The sequence below is a fragment of the Erythrolamprus reginae genome, chromosome 10 (genome assembly GCF_031021105.1).
Source record: "Erythrolamprus reginae isolate rEryReg1 chromosome 10, rEryReg1.hap1, whole genome shotgun sequence".
Lineage (NCBI taxonomy): Eukaryota > Metazoa > Chordata > Lepidosauria > Squamata > Dipsadidae > Erythrolamprus > Erythrolamprus reginae.
Genome location: NC_091959.1, coordinates 20,223,575 through 20,244,782, shown reverse-complemented (window position 1 = coordinate 20,244,782; position 21,208 = coordinate 20,223,575). Strand labels below are relative to the sequence as shown.

At 40.9% G+C, this 21,208-nt stretch overlaps 1 protein-coding gene across 1 annotated transcript in view; it reads left to right on the top strand.

Annotated features, from left to right (window-relative positions):
• The window catches only part of PCSK6 (proprotein convertase subtilisin/kexin type 6), a 175,997-nt gene that overhangs the window by 37,965 nt on the left and 116,824 nt on the right, over positions 1-21,208 (top strand). Inside the window, exons 2-3 of the mRNA XM_070763474.1 lie at positions 2,531-2,635; positions 17,725-17,835. Of these exons, the coding sequence (XP_070619575.1) occupies positions 2,531-2,635; positions 17,725-17,835 (216 nt within the window). The remainder of the gene's footprint in view (positions 1-2,530; positions 2,636-17,724; positions 17,836-21,208) is intronic.

Sequence of the window (21,208 nt, the reverse complement as noted above, 5' to 3'; positions counted from 1 at the left end):
TCACCTCCTGCACTTTCAACCCGATGGGAAAAAAATGGGTGGAAGGAACAGGAAGGGTTATAAAAGAATAAGGGTGAGGATTCTGCAGAAGAAATAAATCTATTTGGTGCTCTCTGAACTTGGTTATTTCTTAGCTCAGAAGCACCAAGAATTCCACAATTCAACCCTAAGCTTACAAATATTTTCTTCTTTTAAGATGTATTCTGTCTGGCAGAGGCTATTTCCCCTTCAGTAATGGGACTACAATTAGAGTTCTATCACTCTCTTTAAATTTTTATGACGGTTGCCAGGATATTATAGGTACACTTTTATATTTGTCTCCATGTAGGAATTAAATCTCATTCTGCATATTTTATTTTATGATCTTTTTACCAAATAAATATTTCAGTTCAAATTCCTGTCACCTAAGATATATTAAATTAATATTACCATAGTTACCTTTAGAAAAATGTTGACTAAATATAAGTCTAATAATCATGCTTAATCTACGGGGTATCTAGGAGTCGAAAATAAGTAGACGGCATACAATCAATCAATCATGCTTAATCAGGTCTTTCATTATTTAAAGGTAGCTATTCCTAATCAGGAAAATATCCTGCTAAATGTATTTGGGATTCATGTCACTTGTGTTCACACAACACCTTAATCTGGTGCTCTTCATTTAAATCAATATTCTTTGTTTGCACAAGATATTGAATTGTTAACTAACCAAGCATGTTGGACTGAACTTAATTAAGGTTGTCAGTAACCAAGCCTAAAATACCTGAATTATCTACTAAATTTTCATCCTGATTTGGTTAAGGCTGTTGGAATAGAATAGAATAGAATAGAATTTTTATTGGCTAAGTGTGATTGGACACACAAGGAATTTGTCTTGATGTATATGCTCTCAGTCTACATAAAAGAAAAGATACGTTCGTCAAGTATCATAAGGTACTAATACTTTTAATGATAGTCTGGGTACAATAAGCAATTAAATCATATTAGGAACCGATAAATATAAATTGTAAGGATACAAGCAACAAAGTTACAGTCATACAATCATAGGTGGGTGGAGATGGGTGATAGGGGTGATGAGAAGACTAATATTAATAGTAATGCAGACTTAGTAAATAGTTTGACAGTTGATGGAATTATTTGTTTAGAAGAGTGATGGCGTTCGGGAAAAAACTTGTGTCTAATTGTTCTGGTGTGCAGTGCTCTGTAGCGTCGTTTTGAAGCAGTTTGTGTCCAGGATTTGAGGTGTCTAAATATTTTCACAGCCCTCCATTTGGGTAATAATAATAATAATAATAATAATAATAATAATAATAATAATACAACGACTCTGGCATAAGCCAGTGAAAGTGGTCCCAGTGGTACTTGGCACGCTGGGCGCAGTGCCAAAGGATCTCAGCGGACACTTGAAAACCATCGGAATTGACAAAATCTCCATCTGTCAATTGCAAAAGGCTGCTTTACTGGGATCGGCAAACATAATTTGCCACTACATCACGCAGTCCTAGGTGCTTAGGAAGCACCCGACTGGTGATGAAATACAAAATCCAGCATAGTGATCTCGTTTGCTGTGTTGTATTGACATAATAATAATAATAATAATAATAATAATAATAATAATAATAATAATAATAATACTTCATTAGATTTGTATGCAGCCCCTCTCTGAGGATTCGGAGCGGCTCACAACAAGTAAAAGCATCATATACAAATCCAATATTAAAACAGTTTTTAAAACCCCTATTAAAAATCAATCATACAACCCAAACAAACCATACATAAACCAAGACAGCTGAGGGTATATCAATTCTTCCATGCCTGGCGACATAGGTGGGTTTTCAAGAGTTTACAAAAGGTGAGGAGGGTGGGGGCAGCCCTAATCTCCGGGGGGAGTTGATTCCAGAGGGCTGGGGCTGCCACAGAGAAGGCTCTTCCTCTAGGTCCCACCAGACATCATTGTTTTGTCAACGGGACCCAGAGAAGGCCAACTCTGTGGGACCTAATCGGTCGCTGGGATTCGTGCGGCAGCAGGCGGCCCTGGAGGTATTCTGGTCGGATGCCAGATCACAAGTATCTTACATTTACCTGATTTTAAACTGCAAATCCCATGATTATGGCTTGCATTTGGTCTTCCTTTCCCCCCATTTCTTTCATTTTTGGTGCCAAAAATTCAAAATATTAAAGTTCACGATCAGCTAAGAGGACATGTTCTAATGTTGCTCCAGCTTTGCTAATCTTGACTAAGATTAATGTTCTAGGTGAAGGTAACCTTTAAAGTTTTTAGCTCAAAATATCGCGATAGTATTGGAAAATAGTATAGGAGACGGGAATCGCTGGTTTCAAATTTAACTTCAGATGGGGCTCTTCAAGCTTAATTGTTTTCGCATTATCAAGAGATCTGAAGGTCATGAGGTTGAGAAAGGCCGATTTAAGACAACAGAAAATATTTCACTTCGATGTATTGTGTACCTCCTCTATCTACTGAAGAAAGTGGTTAGTTTCCTGACTTGTTTCTAAACCTTTATCGTTATAGGTTGGGAGCTTGGAAGACTATTATCATTTCCATCACAGCAAGACCATTAAAAGATCGACGTTCAGCAGCAGAGGTCCCCACAATCTCCTCAGAATGGATCCAAAGGTAGGTGTCCCCATTACCAATGTCAGTTACCACAAAGACCATCACCAATGTGACCCCTCCCCCTCGGTTCCAAAATGAAAGGAAGTCATCCAAGTAACAAACAAACAAAAATCAAAGTATACTTGATGGGTAAACTCTAATTTTATTTCCACGTATGTTATTTTCCTGGTTATTACGTTGTGTATTGTTTGAAGATATTCTAAAATATACCTAGTTTGCATGTCTGTTTTAGTTAAATAAAAGACAATCTGTGAATCGATCAGGGTTCCTCCCATTTCACACCTGACCGCCTGAACTGGTAGAGACCCGGTGGCGATGTCATGGAACTGGATTGGTGAGTGCCAGTCCATGGGCACCACCATCTTTTTTTAAAAAATTATTTTTTTTTAGATTTTTGTGAAGGGGGGGGGGGGTTGTTTTGTTTTTTCCGACTTTCCGGCACTGTGCATACAGTTGCCATTTTTTTTCCAGCTTTTTTGGGGGGGAAGCAGGGGTAGGCAGCAGGCAGGACAGGGTGGAACGCAGTTCCACTGGCGGAAATGAAGATGCATGGCCTTGGACCAGAATACCTATGAGATCGCCTTCTGCCGCACAAATCCCAGTGGCTGATTAGGTCCCACAGAGTTTGCCTTCTCCGGGTCCCATCAACTAACCAATGTCGGTTGGCGAGGCCCAGGGGAAGAGCCTTCTCTGTGGCGGCCCCGGCCCTCTGGAATCAACTCCTTCCGGTGATTCGAACAGCCCCCACCCTCCTCGCCTTCCATAAAATGCTGAAGACTCACCTCTGTTTCCAGGTGTGGGGATGACTACTTCCCCCCTTTGTTGTGTTTTCTGACCTCTATTGTATGATTAACTGGGTTGAATGTGTACGATTGTGTAGTTGGGGATTTTATGACACTGTTTATGTTATATGAATGTTTTTTAATTGACTTTTAAATTTTTATTAGATTTGTAATGTATTGTATTTTATTAAGTCTCCAGAGAGGGGCGGCATACAAATCTAATAAATAATAATATTAATATTAATAATAATAGTAATATTAATATTATTAATAATAATATTAATAATATTAATAATAATAATTATTATTATTATTTGCTCTTCTCCTTTTTCCTTCTCTTCTTTCCTTTCTTTGTCTCTCTCTTCCTCTTCCTTCCTCTGAATTACCATTAACACCTTCATGCGTGTCCTCTGTAAACCAAGGTTTAACGGCTGAATCGGTGCAGCAAATCCGGTCGTTTGTAGTTCATCCAATAAACCGACAGGGAAAGGGAGAAAACACCATCAGAATGAGTGAAAATGCAAAGCCCGAGCGGCTCTGAGGTTTTAATTAATTAAATAAATAACCTGGCAATCACGCGCAGAATAGCCACGGCTAATTTTTTTTTTTTATCGCCCGCAAGAGGCAAGAACAGAGGCATTATTTCAAGTTGCTGTTCCCTCTCCAGCCAAGAGCCCCTCGTGGGCTCTCTCTCCCACCTTTTCCTCTCTGTTGGCACTTATCACTGAATTGGGCAAGGCGGAGGGAACATGCTGTCTCTCAGCCCTGCGCTTACCGCTGAGATCTTTAATAAGAGGGGGAATATTGCTTATTCCTCTTCGCTGGCTGTCCTCTGCCTGCCCGTCTTATCTTCTTCTCCTTCTGCATCTGAGCTTGCATCCTGCTGTTCTGGTGGAAGAGGTCTAACCAACCATGCCATAGAAGAGGCCTCCCACATACCTGTTCCCTGGCTAAGCCTCTTTTCCTGCCCTACATTATCTGCCTGGAGGATTGTTCTTTAGCCTCTGGCAGTTTCTCAGACAGTCTAGTTCTTTTCTGATTAACTTTTCCTTGGTGTCTCAGTCATCCCTCTGTTTGTCTGTGTTTCTTTTTTTAGACCAAGTTCTTGAGAGAGAGTGAGAGAGAGAGAGGACCTGTCGAATGGATTCCTTAATCTTGTTATTTTAAAGGGTCCTTGATCCATGTAAATCGGACAGGTCATCCCTTCAGCTAGGAATGATATTGTTGATGTACGAGTAGAGTCGTACATTTACCAAGGTTGTGAACACACAGAAACGTTTAGACTGAGATTAGTTGTGAATAACTACTCAGCCACACACAGATATACTAACTTGAATTAAAGTTTACTTTGAGACCCTCCCTCGCTCTCATTATAATCTCCCTTCCTTCCTTTTCTTCTTTTTCCTTCCCTCTTCGTTCTCCTTTCTTCTTCCTTCCTTCCTTCCTTCATTTATTTATTTAATTTGTATGCCGCCCCTCTCCATAGACTCGGGCGGCTCACAACAGTAATAGAAAAAACAATGTAGAATACAAATCTAATAATTAAAACTAAAACCCCATAACATAAAAAACATGCACACAACATACCATACATAAACAATATAGGCCTGGAGAAGTTATATCAGTTCCCCCATGCCTGACGACAGAAGTGGGTTTTAAGGAGCTTACGAAAGGCAAGGAGGGTGGGGGCAGTTCTAATCTCAGGGGGGAGCTGGTTCCAGAGGGTCGGGGCCACTACAGAGAAGGCTCTTCCCCTGGGACCCGCCTTCCCCTCTTTCCTTCTTTTTTCCTTCCTTGCTCTCTTCTCATCTTTTTCTTTCCTCTTCCTCTTTCTCCTTTCCTCTCCCTTCTTGCATGCTCAAAAATGACCAATGATAGACAGCATTATTTGTTGAGGAGCAGAGGAACATTTTTAGGTTTTGTACTGAACCAACAAGGTTCAGTATGATAACAGATTAGGCAAGTAGCTCAATTTTATTTCATTGCTATAAAAGTTCAGTTCTAGATAACGATTAAAAGGATTAAAGTGTTTATGGGTAAAAATATACCATTTAATTCTTTTCTATTTTAAAAGTAATCCAAGATCATACTAAGATACTAGAGAAGGAAGGACAATAAAAAAACTATTAAGTATTCAATAAATAGTGCATAAACTTACTACCCCCACTGTGTCCTCTGCTCATGGGGGCAGCAGCCCATTACTGGCTGGTTCCCTCTTCAAGCTGTTTAAATACTAATGTGCGTGTTTAGAGCTCTTTGGTTACAATGTTCCTTGGTCTGTTGACCCATATTTCTCCCTAAAATCCTATTTACCCTTTATGTGCTCCTTGACAGGGTGTCCTATCTGTTGTCCATCCCCACCTCCAGGCTTCCTGATATCAGGGATATTATCCTGTGGCTGTGGGATCAACTCTCTCCATACAGTCACTTCTGTTAAATTCTGACAACGTTTAAAAAACGATATGTATTTTTATTTGACTAGTATATTAGAATGGGGCTAGTTGTTTTACTCTCCTCTAATAAAGTTGGTAGTTTTTTGAGGTTAATATTTGCTTTATATTGATCATGAATATATATGAAACAGCTCTGCTGTTGCATGGGGTGTTCTTTTTAATATTTATGACTTTTGAGTTCGATGTGCATTAAAAATACTAGCTGTATAAGGTTGGCTGTTATGAATTCCTTTGATTAAGTCGAATTGTATAACGTGTTTTCTTCGGATTGATACCATGTCTAAACAACAACAACAACAACAACAAATAACAATAATAAAAATTGCAATAACAGCAGTGGAACTGCAAAAAAATGCACTAATCATAACATCATATATTTTAAGAAGATACATGGTTGATACCTAGGACACTGGCAGCAACCTGTACCAACCATTAGCACCAGTCAGTAATATTTGTGATGCGTTTTTAAATGTCCAGTTGACTGAGGAGGAGGAGGAGAAGAAGAGGAAGAGGAAGAGGAAGAAGGAGGAGGAGGAAGAAGAACTAGAGCACAAATGATGGTGATTTTCCCCCCTTGACTAATAATCACTAAAGCTCTACATTTAGAGAGTTACTAAGAGACAGTGGAATATTTCCCAAATTGACCTGCTACAAGTAAAAGAAGCCTTCAGATTCTTTGAAACACTTCTTTAGGGTCATATGATAATTGTCAGAAAATTTAATATTCCTTTCGTTGATGAACAGGAGTTATTTTCATACTACTGTGGATTGGATTAAAAAGATGCTAATTAGATCTAATTGTCTTTGAAGAAAGAGGGTTATGATGTGCTCCACCAGTTGAGTATTTTGTCCTTTGGGGATTTTTTTTTAGCTAGTCTAACATTCCTTTTATTATTATTATTGAATGACACATCCTTATGTCTTTGCTACAGGGCATTCCAACCTTGTGGTGGATTATTAACACAGAAGCAAATAGGTACTACTGTGCCTGCTTTTTCCCTGTGATTTGCTTGAAAAATTTGAAGCACAACAATAATTTATTCTGATTCGGCTCGGTCAAGAAATCTTTGCCAGGTGCTCATTCTTGCCCTGCTCTTAATTTTGGGAGGTTTCCAAGACACCTTTTGAATTGACAAGCTGCCCTTACTAGAATATCTTTAAAAAGGAAGAAAAAGAAGCAATAGGCGGAAGGGACAAATATTACAAACAGTGAAAAGATGTATTATATTCTTTTTTTCCCCTCCTGAAAGTCACAAATGATGAACAGCCACAGTTTTCACAAATTATCCATTTACGGAGAAGAAATGGAGGACAATCTCCTGAGAATATTGGTTTTCTGCAGCATTATTGGAAATCTAGGCTTCTATTTTTCAATCAGGTGAAGATTAAAGGAAAACAATGTAAGGCAGGGTCAAAGTATTTCCTTGTCAATTGGCCAAGGATGGCAACAGCAGTAGCACTTAGACTTCTATACCACTTCACAGTTCTTTACAGCCCTTGCTAAGCAGTTTACAGAGTCAGCATTTTGCCCCCAACTATCTGCGTTCTCATTTTACCCACCTCGGAAAGATGGGAGGCTGAGTCAACCTTGAACCAGTCAGAATCGAACTGAGACAGAGTTTAACAGATTAACAGAGTTAGAAGAGACATTGTAGGTCATCTAACCCAGTGATTTTCAACCTTTTTTGAGCCGCAGCACATTTTTTACATTTACAAAATCCTGGGGCACACCACCAACCAAAATGACCCAAAATGACACTCTAATGCAGTACATATTATACATATAGTTAATAATATAGTTTCTAAATGTATTTATACTCACTTAGTGTGAAACCTGGTCTTGTTTCAATGAACACAAAAGGGATATCCTGGCAGGAATGGTAGTTTGGGTACCTATGTTTAATTTCCCCACGGCACACCTGACTATGTCTCACGGCACACTAGTGTGCCACGGCACACTGGTTGAAAAACACTGATCTAACCCAACCTCCTGCCCAAGAAGGAGGCCCTACATCATTTTGAGAAATGGCAGTCTAATCTCTTCTTGAAAGCATCCAGTGATGAAACTCCCACAACTTCTCAAGTCAACTTCTGTTCCATTGGTTCAATGTTCTTGCTGTCAGAAAATGTCTCCTTATTTCTGTTCTGCCGGGCTCTATGGTATGAGTCTCCCGAAAATTCAAGGGTACCAATTTCAGACACACACACATACGTGAAAGTTCAAAAACAATGTTCTTTATCACAAAAATTCAAAAGAAACAAAGCGCCCTTTTTGTATTGCAAAGAGCACTCGTCCCAAAACAACCTTGTAGGCTGTACAATCCCCTTAATCAGTCCTTAAGTACTTAGATAGCAGCTGTGAAGGAACGTCACAGCCCTCCTTCTTCCATGAAGTGAGACCCCCACACTTTGCTCTGCTTTGGTTTCAAAGTCGTGAAAAATCAACAAAGTCTGGAAACAGCAAGGCACGGTCCTGAAGAAACAACGTTCAGATAATCTTCCACAACGGCCAAGCCAGCACGCTGCTATTTATATCAGCAGCTCTAATTACTGGAGCCCCACCCAAACACAGGTGGCCTCTCTTATCTCCTGTAATATTTCCTCAATTGGTCTCTTCTATGCATAAGTCTGCGCCTGCATGGGTCTAACACTTCCTCATCCGAATCAACCGAAGATTATGGAGATTGGCTTCCTGGGCTGTGTGCCAAGCCCCCCTCTTCCAAGTCACCCCCACCTTCTTCTTCGTCCGAGGAAACTGCACTACCTGACTCTGTTGGCAATAAAACAGGCTTAGGACATGTTGATGTTTCCCCTGCACCCACCTCCACATTCCTTGGGGCAGGAACTGAGCCAGAGCCAACCACAACAATTTCTAGGTTGAATCAGTTATTATTATTATTATTATTATTATTATTATTATTATTATTATTATTATCATTATTCCTTGTCTGGGCTTTGATACTTTGGAAAATAGCTTGACCCCCTCCTCTCTGTGGCAGCCCCTCAAATATTGGAACACTGCTATCATGTCTCCCCTGGTCCTTCTCTTTGCTAGTCTAGCCATGCTCAGTTCTTGCAACCGTTCATCATATATTTTAGCCTCTAGTCCGCTCATCATCTTGGCTGCTCTTCTCTGCACTTTTTCCTAAAGTCTCAACATCTTCTTTTAATAGTGTGGTGACCAAAACTGGGTGCAGTAATCTAGGTGTGGTCTTACCAAGGCTTGTTAAGATCTTACTAAGGCCTGCAATGATGTATTATAACCACTGCATCACCATGGATTGATTTGTTTGTTTGTTTGTTTGTTTGTTTTGTTCGTTCATTCATTCATTCATTCATTCATTCATTTATTAGATTTGTATGCCGCCCCTCTCCGTAGACTCGAGGCGGCATATCACCTAACTATTATTGTTCTGGGGCACAATTTGAAGACTCCAATTTTAGGAGCATAGTACCCAGCCCATAGCTTCTAATGGAGGACTCTAATTTTAACCCAGAAAAGCAATTCTTTTGAGCTAGCTACACCAATTCTTGCTTCTGCAGCTTGTAACTATATGAAAGAATTTTAAAAGTTTAAAACCAACAGTCAGATGGTTATGCATGTAGGTGAGGCTTCCACCCAAAGCCATCCCCATTCTATATAATTGCAGGGTGAAATAGAATGGCACAGAATTTAAGATTCCAAGACAAAATATATAATTGACGCTAATAGATGTAACACTTGTCTGCAATTTTTAAAGCAGCTGTGTCTTTTCCTGTGTCTACCGTGGTTGCCATATGCTTCAGTTCCTGGAAAAAATGCCTCTCATTTATTTATGCCTGTAAATACTTTCTGCTCACAATCCCTATGCTAAACTGGCTCTGATTCTGGATTGTTTCCTCTCTTCCTAAAAAAAAACCTTTTGAAGAAAAGTTTGTGCATAGACAAAAAAGTCTTCTATTGCTGCACACAGAAATACTGTACATTCAAAATAGAAATAAAATAGAAATAGGAATAGACTAGAGTAGACTGGACTGGACTGGACTGTAGTAGAGTAGAGTATAGCGTAGCATAACATAGCATAGCATAACATAGCATAGCATAGAATAGAATAGAATAGAATAGAATAGAATTCTTTATTGTCCAAGTGTGTTTGGACACACAAGGAATTTGTCTTTGGTGCATATGCTCACACTGTACTTGAGAATAAAATACATTCATCAAGAATAAAATAATACAACGCTTAGTGATAGTCAAGGTTAACAAGCTATCCAATTGTACTAGGAAACAAATAAAAACAATATAAATGGAAAGATACAAGCAACATGGTTCTAGCCATAAGTGGGAAGAGATAGGTACTAGGAAGGATGAGAAAAATAATAGCAATACAGTCTTAGTAAATTATTTGACAGTGTTGTGGGAATTAGTTGTTAAGCAGAGTGTTGGCATTCGGGGGGAAACTGTCTTTGTGTCTAGTTGTCTTGCTGTGCAGTGCTGTATAGCATCGTTTTGAGGGTAGAAGTTGAAACAATTTATGTCCAGGATGTGAGGGGTCTGTAGATATTTTTACAGAATATATACTCAAAGCCTGCTTTGTTGGTAAGTAGACAATGCAGTTTCGTGAGCACTGTATTAAGGGTATCTTAAGCTAATTCTGGATAAAAGCCCTTCTCGGTCTTGCAGCTGACCCCAAACTGTAAAAGTTCAAGTCCTCTGTTAACTATTTATTCCGTGTATTTTTTAAAAGCTCAAATATGCCTTCAATTTGGGATTGGATCTTATTCAGCAGCAAAAACCATGGCAATTGACGGTCCTACCTACCTTGGAAGAAAAAAAAATTGTTAGCTTTTCAGAATGCTATCGGATTTCAAAGGAAGGCAAACAAGATTCTGGTGTGAAAACGAATGATTTCTGCAATAGAACAGATGCTTAAATTATTCTTGAGCAAAAGAGCGTGCCGTTAGTATTTACCTAAACACACTGTCCAAAATTAGCATGCCAAACCTTCTGGACTTGGCTTTATTGTGATTTCATAATCAAGGAGTACTTTTCTAGTTTATTTTAGGAAGATGGATCACCCTTTGACTGTTCCCATTTAATGTTATTGTTTGAATATGCAAATGACGGTGGCAGAACCTGACAAGTAATGTCACCTGGAATTCAAATGCCAGAGAAAATACTGCGCGGTTCTTGAGAATTCTTACCAATAAAGGGCTTTGAATGAAAAGATAACTAAATTCCATGTCATCTAAATGAGCTGATGCTTTTACAGCTGAGACTCCTATTTATGCATGTCTTTATAGACATTTGCATTCCAAAAGCTCCCTGAAATTTGCCAGCGTAATTAGTAAATCAACTGCCCCTTTGTTCACGTTGAGCAGATTATCCTGTACAACCTGAATGTACAGTCTTGGATGGGTGTACAGTGAGTCCTTTTCAAGGGTTCAGCCGTCGATTGAAGATGTGGCAAAACCAGCTTCTCTGATGTTCACCTTGCCTCACTAAGAACAGCCATGGGTTAGGGAAACATCTCCCATCTCCAAAATGGGCAAATGAGAAATAAAAATAGCAATAGCGCTTAGATTTACGTACCACTTCGTTGTGTTTTATAGCAATAGGTTTAGCACTTAGGCTTATATACCACTTCACAGTGCTTTTTGCGACGCTTCTGTGCATGGGCAGAAGAATCCGGGGCAGGTGGGCAGAGCCTCCCATCACCACTGCTACTGGTTGATAGATCCAGACCATACCTGGAGCAACCCATCGCTGCTTTACAGCCCCCTCTAAGCAGCTTACAGAATCAGCCTCTTGCCCTCAGTGATCTGGGTCCTCGGTTTACTCACCTCGGAAGGCTGCATTTATTAATTTATCTATCTATCTATCTATCTATCTATCTATCTATCTATCTATCTATCTATCTATCTATCTATCTATCTGATTTGTATGCCGCCCCTCTCTGCAGACTCGAGGTGGCTAACAACAGTGAAAAAGACAATATAAACAAATCTAATATTAAAAGTAATTTAAAAAACCCTAATTTAAGAAAAACTAATCATACATACAGATATACCATGCATAAATTTTATAAGCCTAGGGGGAAGGGAATATCTCAATTCCCCCATGTGTGACGACAGAAGTGGGTTTTTAGGAGCTTACGAAAGGCAAGGAGGGTGGGGGCAACTCTGATATCTGGGGGGAGTTGGTTCCAGAGGGTCGGGGCCGCCACAGAGAAGGCTCTTCCCCTGGGCCCCGCCAAACGACATTGTTTAGTTGACGGGACCTAGAGAAGGCCAACTCTGTGGGACCTAACTGGTTGCTGGGATTCGTGCGGCAGAAGACATCAAACCTGAGCCTGGTGAAATTTGAACTGTCAAATTGTAGGCAGCAGTCAGTCAGCAGAAGTAGCCTGCAGTACTGCACACTAACCATGGTGCCAGCGTGGCTCATGTAGCACTCTCTAAACCAGTGATGGCAAAGCTTTTTTCCCTCGGGTGCCGGAAGAGCATTCACGCATGTGTGAGTGCCCACACCTATAATTCAATATCTGGGGAGGGCGAAAACAGCTTCCCCTGCCCCCTGGAGTCCCCGCAGAGGCCGGAAATGGCCTATTTCCCAACTGGTGGGTCCAGTACGCTCGTGTTTCACCCTGCCCAGGCTCCAAAGGCTTCCCATGAGCCGGGAGAGGGCCAAACCATCCTCCCCCTTCCCCCTGGAGGATCTCTGGAAGCCAAAAACATCCTCCCAGAGCCTCTGTTCAAGCCAAAAATCAGCTGGCCGGCACACACATGCACGTTAGAGTTGAGCTAGAGCAACGTTTCACGTGCCAACAGATATGGTTCCACGTGGCACCCGTGCCGTAGGTTCGCCATCACTGGTTTAAGCAGTTGATAGTGTTAGCATATTACCCCAACATTCTGGGTCCTCACTTTACTGACCTCAGAAGGATGGAGGCTAAGTCTACCTTCAGCAGATCAGGATCAAAATCCTGGTAGTGAGGAGACCTGCAATGTTGCATTATAACCACTGTAATCAGTGCTAATAAATTGCTTGAAGGACTATAGAAGTCCTTTCCATTCCATGCTTTATCTATTTGTCTATTTATCTATTTTATCTATTTGTCTGGGTAATATGCAAAAAAAAATATCTGAGCAGATGCTAGGGGGGGAAAGCTGGCAAGCCTCGATTCCAAAGAGGGGAGGAGAGTGAAACAAGAGGTCCTGCAAATGGAGATACAGACTACTGCAAAGTCATCGCGGTGGAGTGCAACTTTAAAGAAAACCTGAAGTTAAAATTCAAATACCCAACAGCTGAATCAGAAATAAACCCCTTTGTCTCTGCAGTGTAGCAACTCCAAGACTTGCCATCTGTAAAGAGCATTCCAGCTTGGGAAAGGGCTAGACCGGAGTTTGATTTCAGCTAATATTCCAAAGCGTATCTGCCTGGGTAATTTTTATTCTCTTTTTCACAACTTGTACATCTCTTGGCCTCTGTCATATCATTTAGACGGGATTATAAATAGCCTCGCAATCAGCATCCAATTAACCACATGAGGGTTTGTACACATTTTGGGGGGACGTGATTGATTTCCAAAGGAAATAAATGCACTGAAATGTTGATTAAAAAAACGCCATACAAATGGAAAAGCACATTTTCTCTACAGATTGCAGGCATGGCGCACAGTATGAATAGCACAGGTGGTATCTCTGTGGGTGGACTAGGCAAATTGCAGCCCTCCAGAGATTGAGACAGCTCCCATCATTTCTCCCTGTTGTTCACGGCGCTATGCAGGGGTGGGTTCTGGATTCCTTTACTACCGGTTTGCTCAGGGACATGATGCACAGGCGCGCAGTACTTTAAAAAAGCTGCACATGCACAGAAGCAAAAAACCAAGATGGAACCACTGTAGGCGCTGCCGAGAAAAACGGCTCAGGGACATGGTACCCTGGGTCGCTGCCAGTTATTGCAATGCACTCTACATGGGGCTACCCTTGAAAAGTGTTCGGAGACTGCTAATAGTCCAGAATGCAGCCGCGAGAGCTGTCATGGTTGTAGCTCGGTATATCCATATAACACCTTTGCTCCACGAACTGCACTGGCTTCCTATTAGTTTACGGGCACAATTCAAGGTATTGGTTATTACCTATAAAGCCCTATATGGCTCAGGGCCAGACTATTTATAGGACCATCTCTTGCCGTACACCACCCAGAGACCAAAAGAGCTCACAGAGTTGGCCTCCTCCGGGTCCTGTCGACTAAACAATGCAGGTTGGTGGGGCCTTCTCTGTGGCCGCCCCGGCTCTATGAAACCAACTTCCTCCCGATATCTGTACTACTCCCACCATGTTGGCCTTTTGGAAAGCTATGAAGACCTGCCTTTGCCGACCAGCCTGGGGGGCCATAAATTCACAGCTTGATGGCCAACTATAAGAATGGGGTGTGTGTATATGAGTGTGATTTTCTTTTTATAATAATAATAATAATATATAATAAGAGTCGGGGTGGCGCAGCAGGTAGAGTGCAGTACTGCAAGCCACTGAAGCTGACTGTAAATCTGTAGGTCAGCGGTTCAAATCTCATCACCGGCTCAAGGTTGACTCAGCCTTCCATCCTTCCAAGGTGGGTAAAACAAGGACCCGGATTGTGGGGGCAATAGGCTGCTCTATTAAAAAGTGCCATTGCTAACATGTTGTAAGGCGCCCTGAGTCTAAGGAGAAGGGCGGCATAAAAACAACAACGAATAAATAAATAAATAATAACTTTTAATGTTTTTTTTTAGTTTGTTATGTTTTAACCTCAGTTAACTGTTCGACTTCTTTTACTGTTTTGTATTTATCCTTATTGCAATTGTACCTTTGGGATTGGGGGGCATAGAAGTTGCATAAATAAAATAAATAAATAAACCCAGGCCACGAAGTTACTAATGGTTCTATAGAACCGGTCCAAACCATGAGGACCCCACCTCTGGTGCTGTGTATGACCCAGGCGGGGGGTTCCACTTACCAGATGCTACCGTTATGTTCTCTGGAATCGTTGTGGGCGCACACACACACACATCGACACAGGATTTGTCCCCTGCGCATGAACAGCAAACGGAATCTCGTGCAAGGACGCTCTCGCATGCGAGATGCCACCGATTTTCAGCGATTTCTTTGCTTTCATGCAGGCACAGAAGCAAAAAAGGTCGGAAATCGGTGAAATCTCATGTGCATGCACAGAAAGCAAATCTTACATGTGCACGGACATGCTCTCATTGGGGGGTCAGAGATGCGTGCGCATGTCAATTTCCGCCACTGGAACCCCAATCCAAGCTGCAAGGTTTTTTAAATTTTTGAATCCATACATAAGTCCATATACCTTCAAATGCTGTGATTATTTTAACCAATCATAAGTTCTTTATATCATGACGCTTTTCCCCAGGTATATTTTGCTGCAATTATGTGCTTCTAAATATGTATGTATGTATGTATGTATGTATGTATGTATGTATGTATGTATTTATGTATGTCCGAAATAGCGCTATCCTAGTCTCCCTTAATTTTAAATAATCAGCAAAAATATGTGATAAATATGTATGTATGTATGTATGTATGTATGCATGTATGCATGTATGTATGTATGCATGCATGCATGCATCATAATCTTTACCAGGGTGATCTGACAGAAAAAACATATATATAAATCTAATTTTGCCATCTGGAATTTCTACCAATTAATTTCCAACAGTTTCCCCCTCCCCAAATCTATCACTATTAGCTTAATTTACCATGTTAATTATTTTTCCTCTTGTCTTTTTTTTAATTTTAAGCCATCTTAAAATTAAAATTCCCATTTTCGGGAAAAAAATGTTCTTGTGTCTAGCCTTGGTGTGCGGTGCCCTATAGCGTTGTTTTGACGGTAGGAGTTGAAACAGTTTGTGTCCAGGATGCGAGGGGTCAGTAAATATTTTCACAGCCCTCTTTTTGACTCGTGCAGTGCACAAGTCCTCATGGGAATGCAAGTTGGCCAGGCTGTTTGAGGAAGAACAGCCCAAGCAAAGGGTTTTTTTTTTCAAAAATCAAAATATATATTTAAGGTTCTGAGGCTAAAGATGTTTCATGATCTTCAGAACAATTACTCAGGAATCCGTTAAGCACGCATTAAACATCTGGGGATGTTCCGAGCAGTTGCTAAACATATAGCGTTTGAAAAGGTCATTCTTGTCATTCTCCCCTCCTTAGAATTCTTAGCCTCACATTTTGATAGCAATGAATAGTGTGTGTGAATATTTCACTATCAGCAAAAATGTGTTACACAACACACACAGCACTCGTTTTCTGAGATTTCATGGTGGTTTTCTCGGATGCTGGAAAGGAAAAGGGAAAAATAAAAACACCACAAGCCACCAATTTCCCTTTCTCCACTTGTGCTGTGAAGATAACATCGTTTCTAAGTTTTATTATAATCCTGGTAGGTTTATAATGGATAAACAATATTTAGCCTCCCATTTTCAATGTTTGGGAGATTTATAGTTTATTTTGTTAGTGTGTGAACAGGAGTCTCCAGCTGCAGAGCAGCTGTTGTAGCAAAGCTGCACAGCAAGAGCTAGAAGAATTATTTTGACTTTGATAAAAAGGGACGGAAATTATTTGAAAAGGGTTTTTTTTGTTTTTTTGTTTCGTAGCATTGATTTGATTTGTCATAGTTGTTTGGTTTCAGGCAGGCTAATAACTCAAATGGTGTTTCTGGTTTCTGAAATGTGTTGAGCGTTAGAAAATAAGACCAATATAAGAGAAAGAAAGCCAGGTATTAAAGCACCAGGCTAGAAATCACGAGGTTGTGAATTCCAGTCCTACCGAAGGCACAAAACCAGCTGTGTGACTTTTTGGAAATGTCTTTCTCAGCCCAAGGAAGAACTAGGCAAGGGCAAACCATTCCTGAAAATTTTCCCAAAAAACCCTGCAGGGATGAATGCAGACAATGGTCAGAAGTAGTGATGGGCGAACCTGACGATGTTCGGGTTCGGTGGATTCGGACGAACTTTGCGTGAAGTTCGGGTGAGGCCGCCGAATTCGAATCTGAATCCAAACTCTGAACTTTCCTGAAAATAGAGCCACATGCAAGGAAGGAGTCTCCGTGACATCAAATCCCCGCCCCCAGAGTCCCAGTGTGGGATTCCCCACCTCCTTTTGCTTGCAGCACCGTTGCAACGTCCATTTACGTTAAAAAAAAACCACAATTTTTTCCATTGGTACACCTGGTTATCTCATCCTTTCAAAAGGCGACAGTTTGGGAGGGAACATGCATTTAGACTTCATGGAACCAACTCTGCAAAAAATAATCTTTTTGCCTGGCCAGGTGCACAGTACAATTGACTGGATTGGAACTCGGGACACACAGAGATTTTTATATTAAAATACACCTGGATATCTCAGTTTTTCAAAAGGTGACAGTTGGTTTATTAATTTATAAATCTAGGCAGAGTAGCAGTGAACTGCTCTAACACAGGGGGCTAGGATGTTTTTCCAGATTTTCTTTCCATCTTATACACAAATGTATCTCTATAAAACCCATTTGATAAATTAACATTCAGTTTAAGAACATCAATTCAGAAAAATGACTCTAAAATTAACTTCAGCACGCAAGTAGCCTGTCACTCTGTTTTGGAACAGATACATAAAAAACAAGCTTTCTATAGTTTGTATATGGTATGCCAATCTATTCCAAAACCATTTCCTTTTCTCATATATCCTATATATTCTCTCCCTCTCATCCACTCCTCTTCTTTTTTACTGACTATCCCTATATATACTACTTAATGTCTATTTCATTCCATATGTATTGTATATTGGACAAAGAATAAATAAATAAATGCAACTATTTTTTTTTGTTCTCTAGGTAAAGTGGATACAGCAGCAAGAGGTTAAAGCAAGAGTCAAAAGGCAGGTCCGTCGGAACCAGCGTTTCGTTTCGTTCAACGACCCATCTTGGCCTGCAATGTGGTACATGGTAACTATGCACTTTGTGTGTTCGTGCTTGTGTGTAAAGAGCAGCTATTGCCATAGGGAGCTTAAGGTGGCCTAATCTTGGAATGACCTCAAAAGGAAGTAATTTTATTCTTTGAACTTTATTTTTACTGTATTTCATTTCCCTTTGCTTTGTTCTCCCTTGTTTGCTCCCTATATGTGTTCTGTCTGGGTCCCCCCAGACGCCAACACCAACCAAAAAGAGTATCCAGACACACTGGTAAAAAGCAAAGGCAGTTTATATACTGGAAACCAAGCACGGGTAACAAAAACTGTTCTTACAGACAGGAACACGATGAAGCTTCACAGAGGTTTTACGAAGGCCAGGCAATAAAACAGGATTCTTGCTGGCAAAAACAACACTGGAGATAATAAAACCCACGCCTCCCCCAAGTCTTCCAGACTTCTAGGCCACAAGCCAAGATCAGAGACGCCGAGAATCGAAGCAAGGTCACAGGACTCCCAGTTGATAACTCTCCACAAGATTGTAAGGGCGGGCCTGCCTTTTCAACCCTGCTGAGGAGAACCACACCCAAACCCAGCTGTTGCCAATTCAGGGATGAAAATACCTTTCTAATTGGCCCCGTCTTTGAGCTGCCCGTCGCTGCCTCATGTCTATTATAGCCTGTGCGTCTTCATCCAATGAATCCAGGCTACTAGCTGGGAAGAGCCCCCCCCCCCGGGGGTCTCAGGCTGCTCTCCCTCCTCCTCTTCCTGACGTTCCTCTCCCCCGTCTGCCTGGTCCTCCCCCTCCTGTTCACTGTCCTCCTCCTCTGGGCATGGATCCGGCAGAGCTCCAGCCGGTCCCTGAGCAGCCTCAGGCTGAATCAATTGTCTTTATAGTGGGTTTATTGGCTGTTACTGCATTTGAGCCTGTTCGAATGGGTTGTTTTAGTGTTGCAGTTACCGGTAGTTTTGTGGTCATCAACAACAAAATAATAAGATGCTCTTGGAAGGACTTGGTAGGTGGATAAAAATGCTAAATCTAGCTGAAACATCTGGTTGACTGGGCAGGCAACCATCATAATGGTATATGTGCCCAAGTACATGCAGATTTGCTATAAAATTAATTGTTGGGTAAGAGAGGCTGAGATCCCTCTTAGGTATGATGACCTGCAGGTTTTACCTATAGTGATTTCAGCTTGCAGGTGAATCATTATCTCTTTGTTTGATGCTTGAATAAACAAGCCTGAAGAAGCAAGTTCTATAAGTGAGGGTTTCATTCTCTATATTAACAGTGTTCAAATAATAAGAGATGATGGAAGGAAGGAAGAGAGAGAGGGGGAAGGAAGGAAGGAAAGAAAGAAGGAAGGAATGAAAGAAGGAAGAAAGGAAGGAAGGAGGGAGAGAAGTAAGCAAGGAAGCAAGGAAAGAAGGAAAAGACAAAGGGATAGAGAGAGAAAGAGAAAGGAAGGAAGGAGGGAGGGAGGGAAGGGAGCAAGAAAGGAAGAAAAAAAGAGAAAGGAAGGAAGGGGGGACGGAAGGAAGGAAGGCAGGAAGAAAAAGAGAGAGAAAGGAAGGAAGGAAGGGAGAAAAATAACATTAAGAAATATATGAATGACTTCCCATCTTCTAGCCACTTTCGTGTCTCTAGTCCCTGAGTGGTATTAATCCACATTTTGAGGTTTGAATGGCTGATCTTAGAAATTCAAATTCTACAAATTCTAATGATCCAAAATTGGATAAGGGGCCGAACTGGGCATAAAGAAATTGTGCTTGGCTTCAAATCATTTGACGTCTGCAGCTATATGGTGGTAACCCCATGTCTCAAGTAGCGTAGAACAGTGGTCCTCGGTGTGTGGTCCAAAGGCCACTTGGGGGATTGTGATATCCTCACAGGGAGTCCACGAAGTCTTGATGCAGGCTGGTGCTTTAAATCTTGAGTTAAATCTTGGTGGTCCATGGCTGTGGTCCCTAGCCACAAAAGGTATTTCCAGGGAGTCTGGTGAAAAAAAAGATTGAGAGACCATTTCCATGTATAATATCAATGTGCCACAAATCTTTTCTAACTAATTATCCGTAAGCAGTGAAGGGCTGCAAAAATTTTTACTACCACAGTGTGGGCGTGGCTTATTTTGTGGATGTGGCTTGCAAGACATGTGACCAGGTAGGAGTGGCTTGACAATCATGTGACCGGGGTGGTGGTTTAAAGGTCATGTGATTGGCTTAAAGGTGGCCAACTTGACATCACTCACATCAAGGGTTTGAGTTAGGGTTAGGCTGCCTGCCCTCTCCTTGCCTCCAAGAGATACAATTTCCCTAACTATTTACTATTACTGAACATCCAAAATATACTATTTAATTCTATGTATATATGCTGTGTGTACATACATATTACACACAGGCACACAAAAATATACATTATCTACTGTTTAAACTATGTGTATGTACACACACACACTCATGTACAGTTCTTCTAAAATTATACATATTCAACCTCATTTACTGCAAGAGGAAAAACATACCAAGAACCCAGAAGAGAAAAAAAGAAAAAAATTCAAAATTTTTCTACCGGTTCTGTGTACCTGACCATACCCATAGGAGCCCATCACTGTCTGTAAGACTCAGTCAAAAAAAGGGAACTGGTTGACTCCCTCTGATTTCCATAAACAGCAAGAGAACTTGAAGAAGCATCACACACAGGCAGACTGATACAGTACAAAAGCAGACATTCATTTGGGTTGGGTTTTTTTCTTTTTGAAGTCTCACGCTGTGTAGGACATTTGCTGGTGTGAAAACCAGCTTGGAAACGGTCAGGGTGTTCCCGAAAGTCTTAATATAACAGCAAAACAAACGCTCAGTGAATTTTTCTTGCTGGATTAGCTGAAGCTGAGCCGCTGCCCTTTTGGAGCAGACTGTGTCTCCGGTAAACTCTTCAAGGGGGAAGCTTCACACCTCATGCTTTACATAGAAACATAGAAGTCTGACGGCAGAAAAAGACCTCATGGTCCATATAGTCTGCCCTTATACTATTTTCTGTATTTTATCTTAGGATGGATATATGTTTATCCCAGGCATGTTTAAATTCAGTTACTGTGGATTTATCTACCACGTCTGCTGCAAGTTTGTTCCAAGGATCTACTACTCTTTCAGTAAAATACTATTTGCTTTTGATCTTTCCCCCAACTAACTTCAGATTGTGTCCCCTTGTTCTTGTGTTCACTTTCCTATTAAAAACACTTCCCTCCTGGACCTTATTTAACCCTTTAACATATTTAAATGTTTCGATCATGTCCCCCATTTTCCTTCTGTCCTCCAGACTATACAGATTGAGTTCATGAAGTCTTTCCTGATATGTTTTATGCTTAAGACCTTCCACCATTCTTGTAGCCCGTCTTTGGACCCGTTCAATTTTG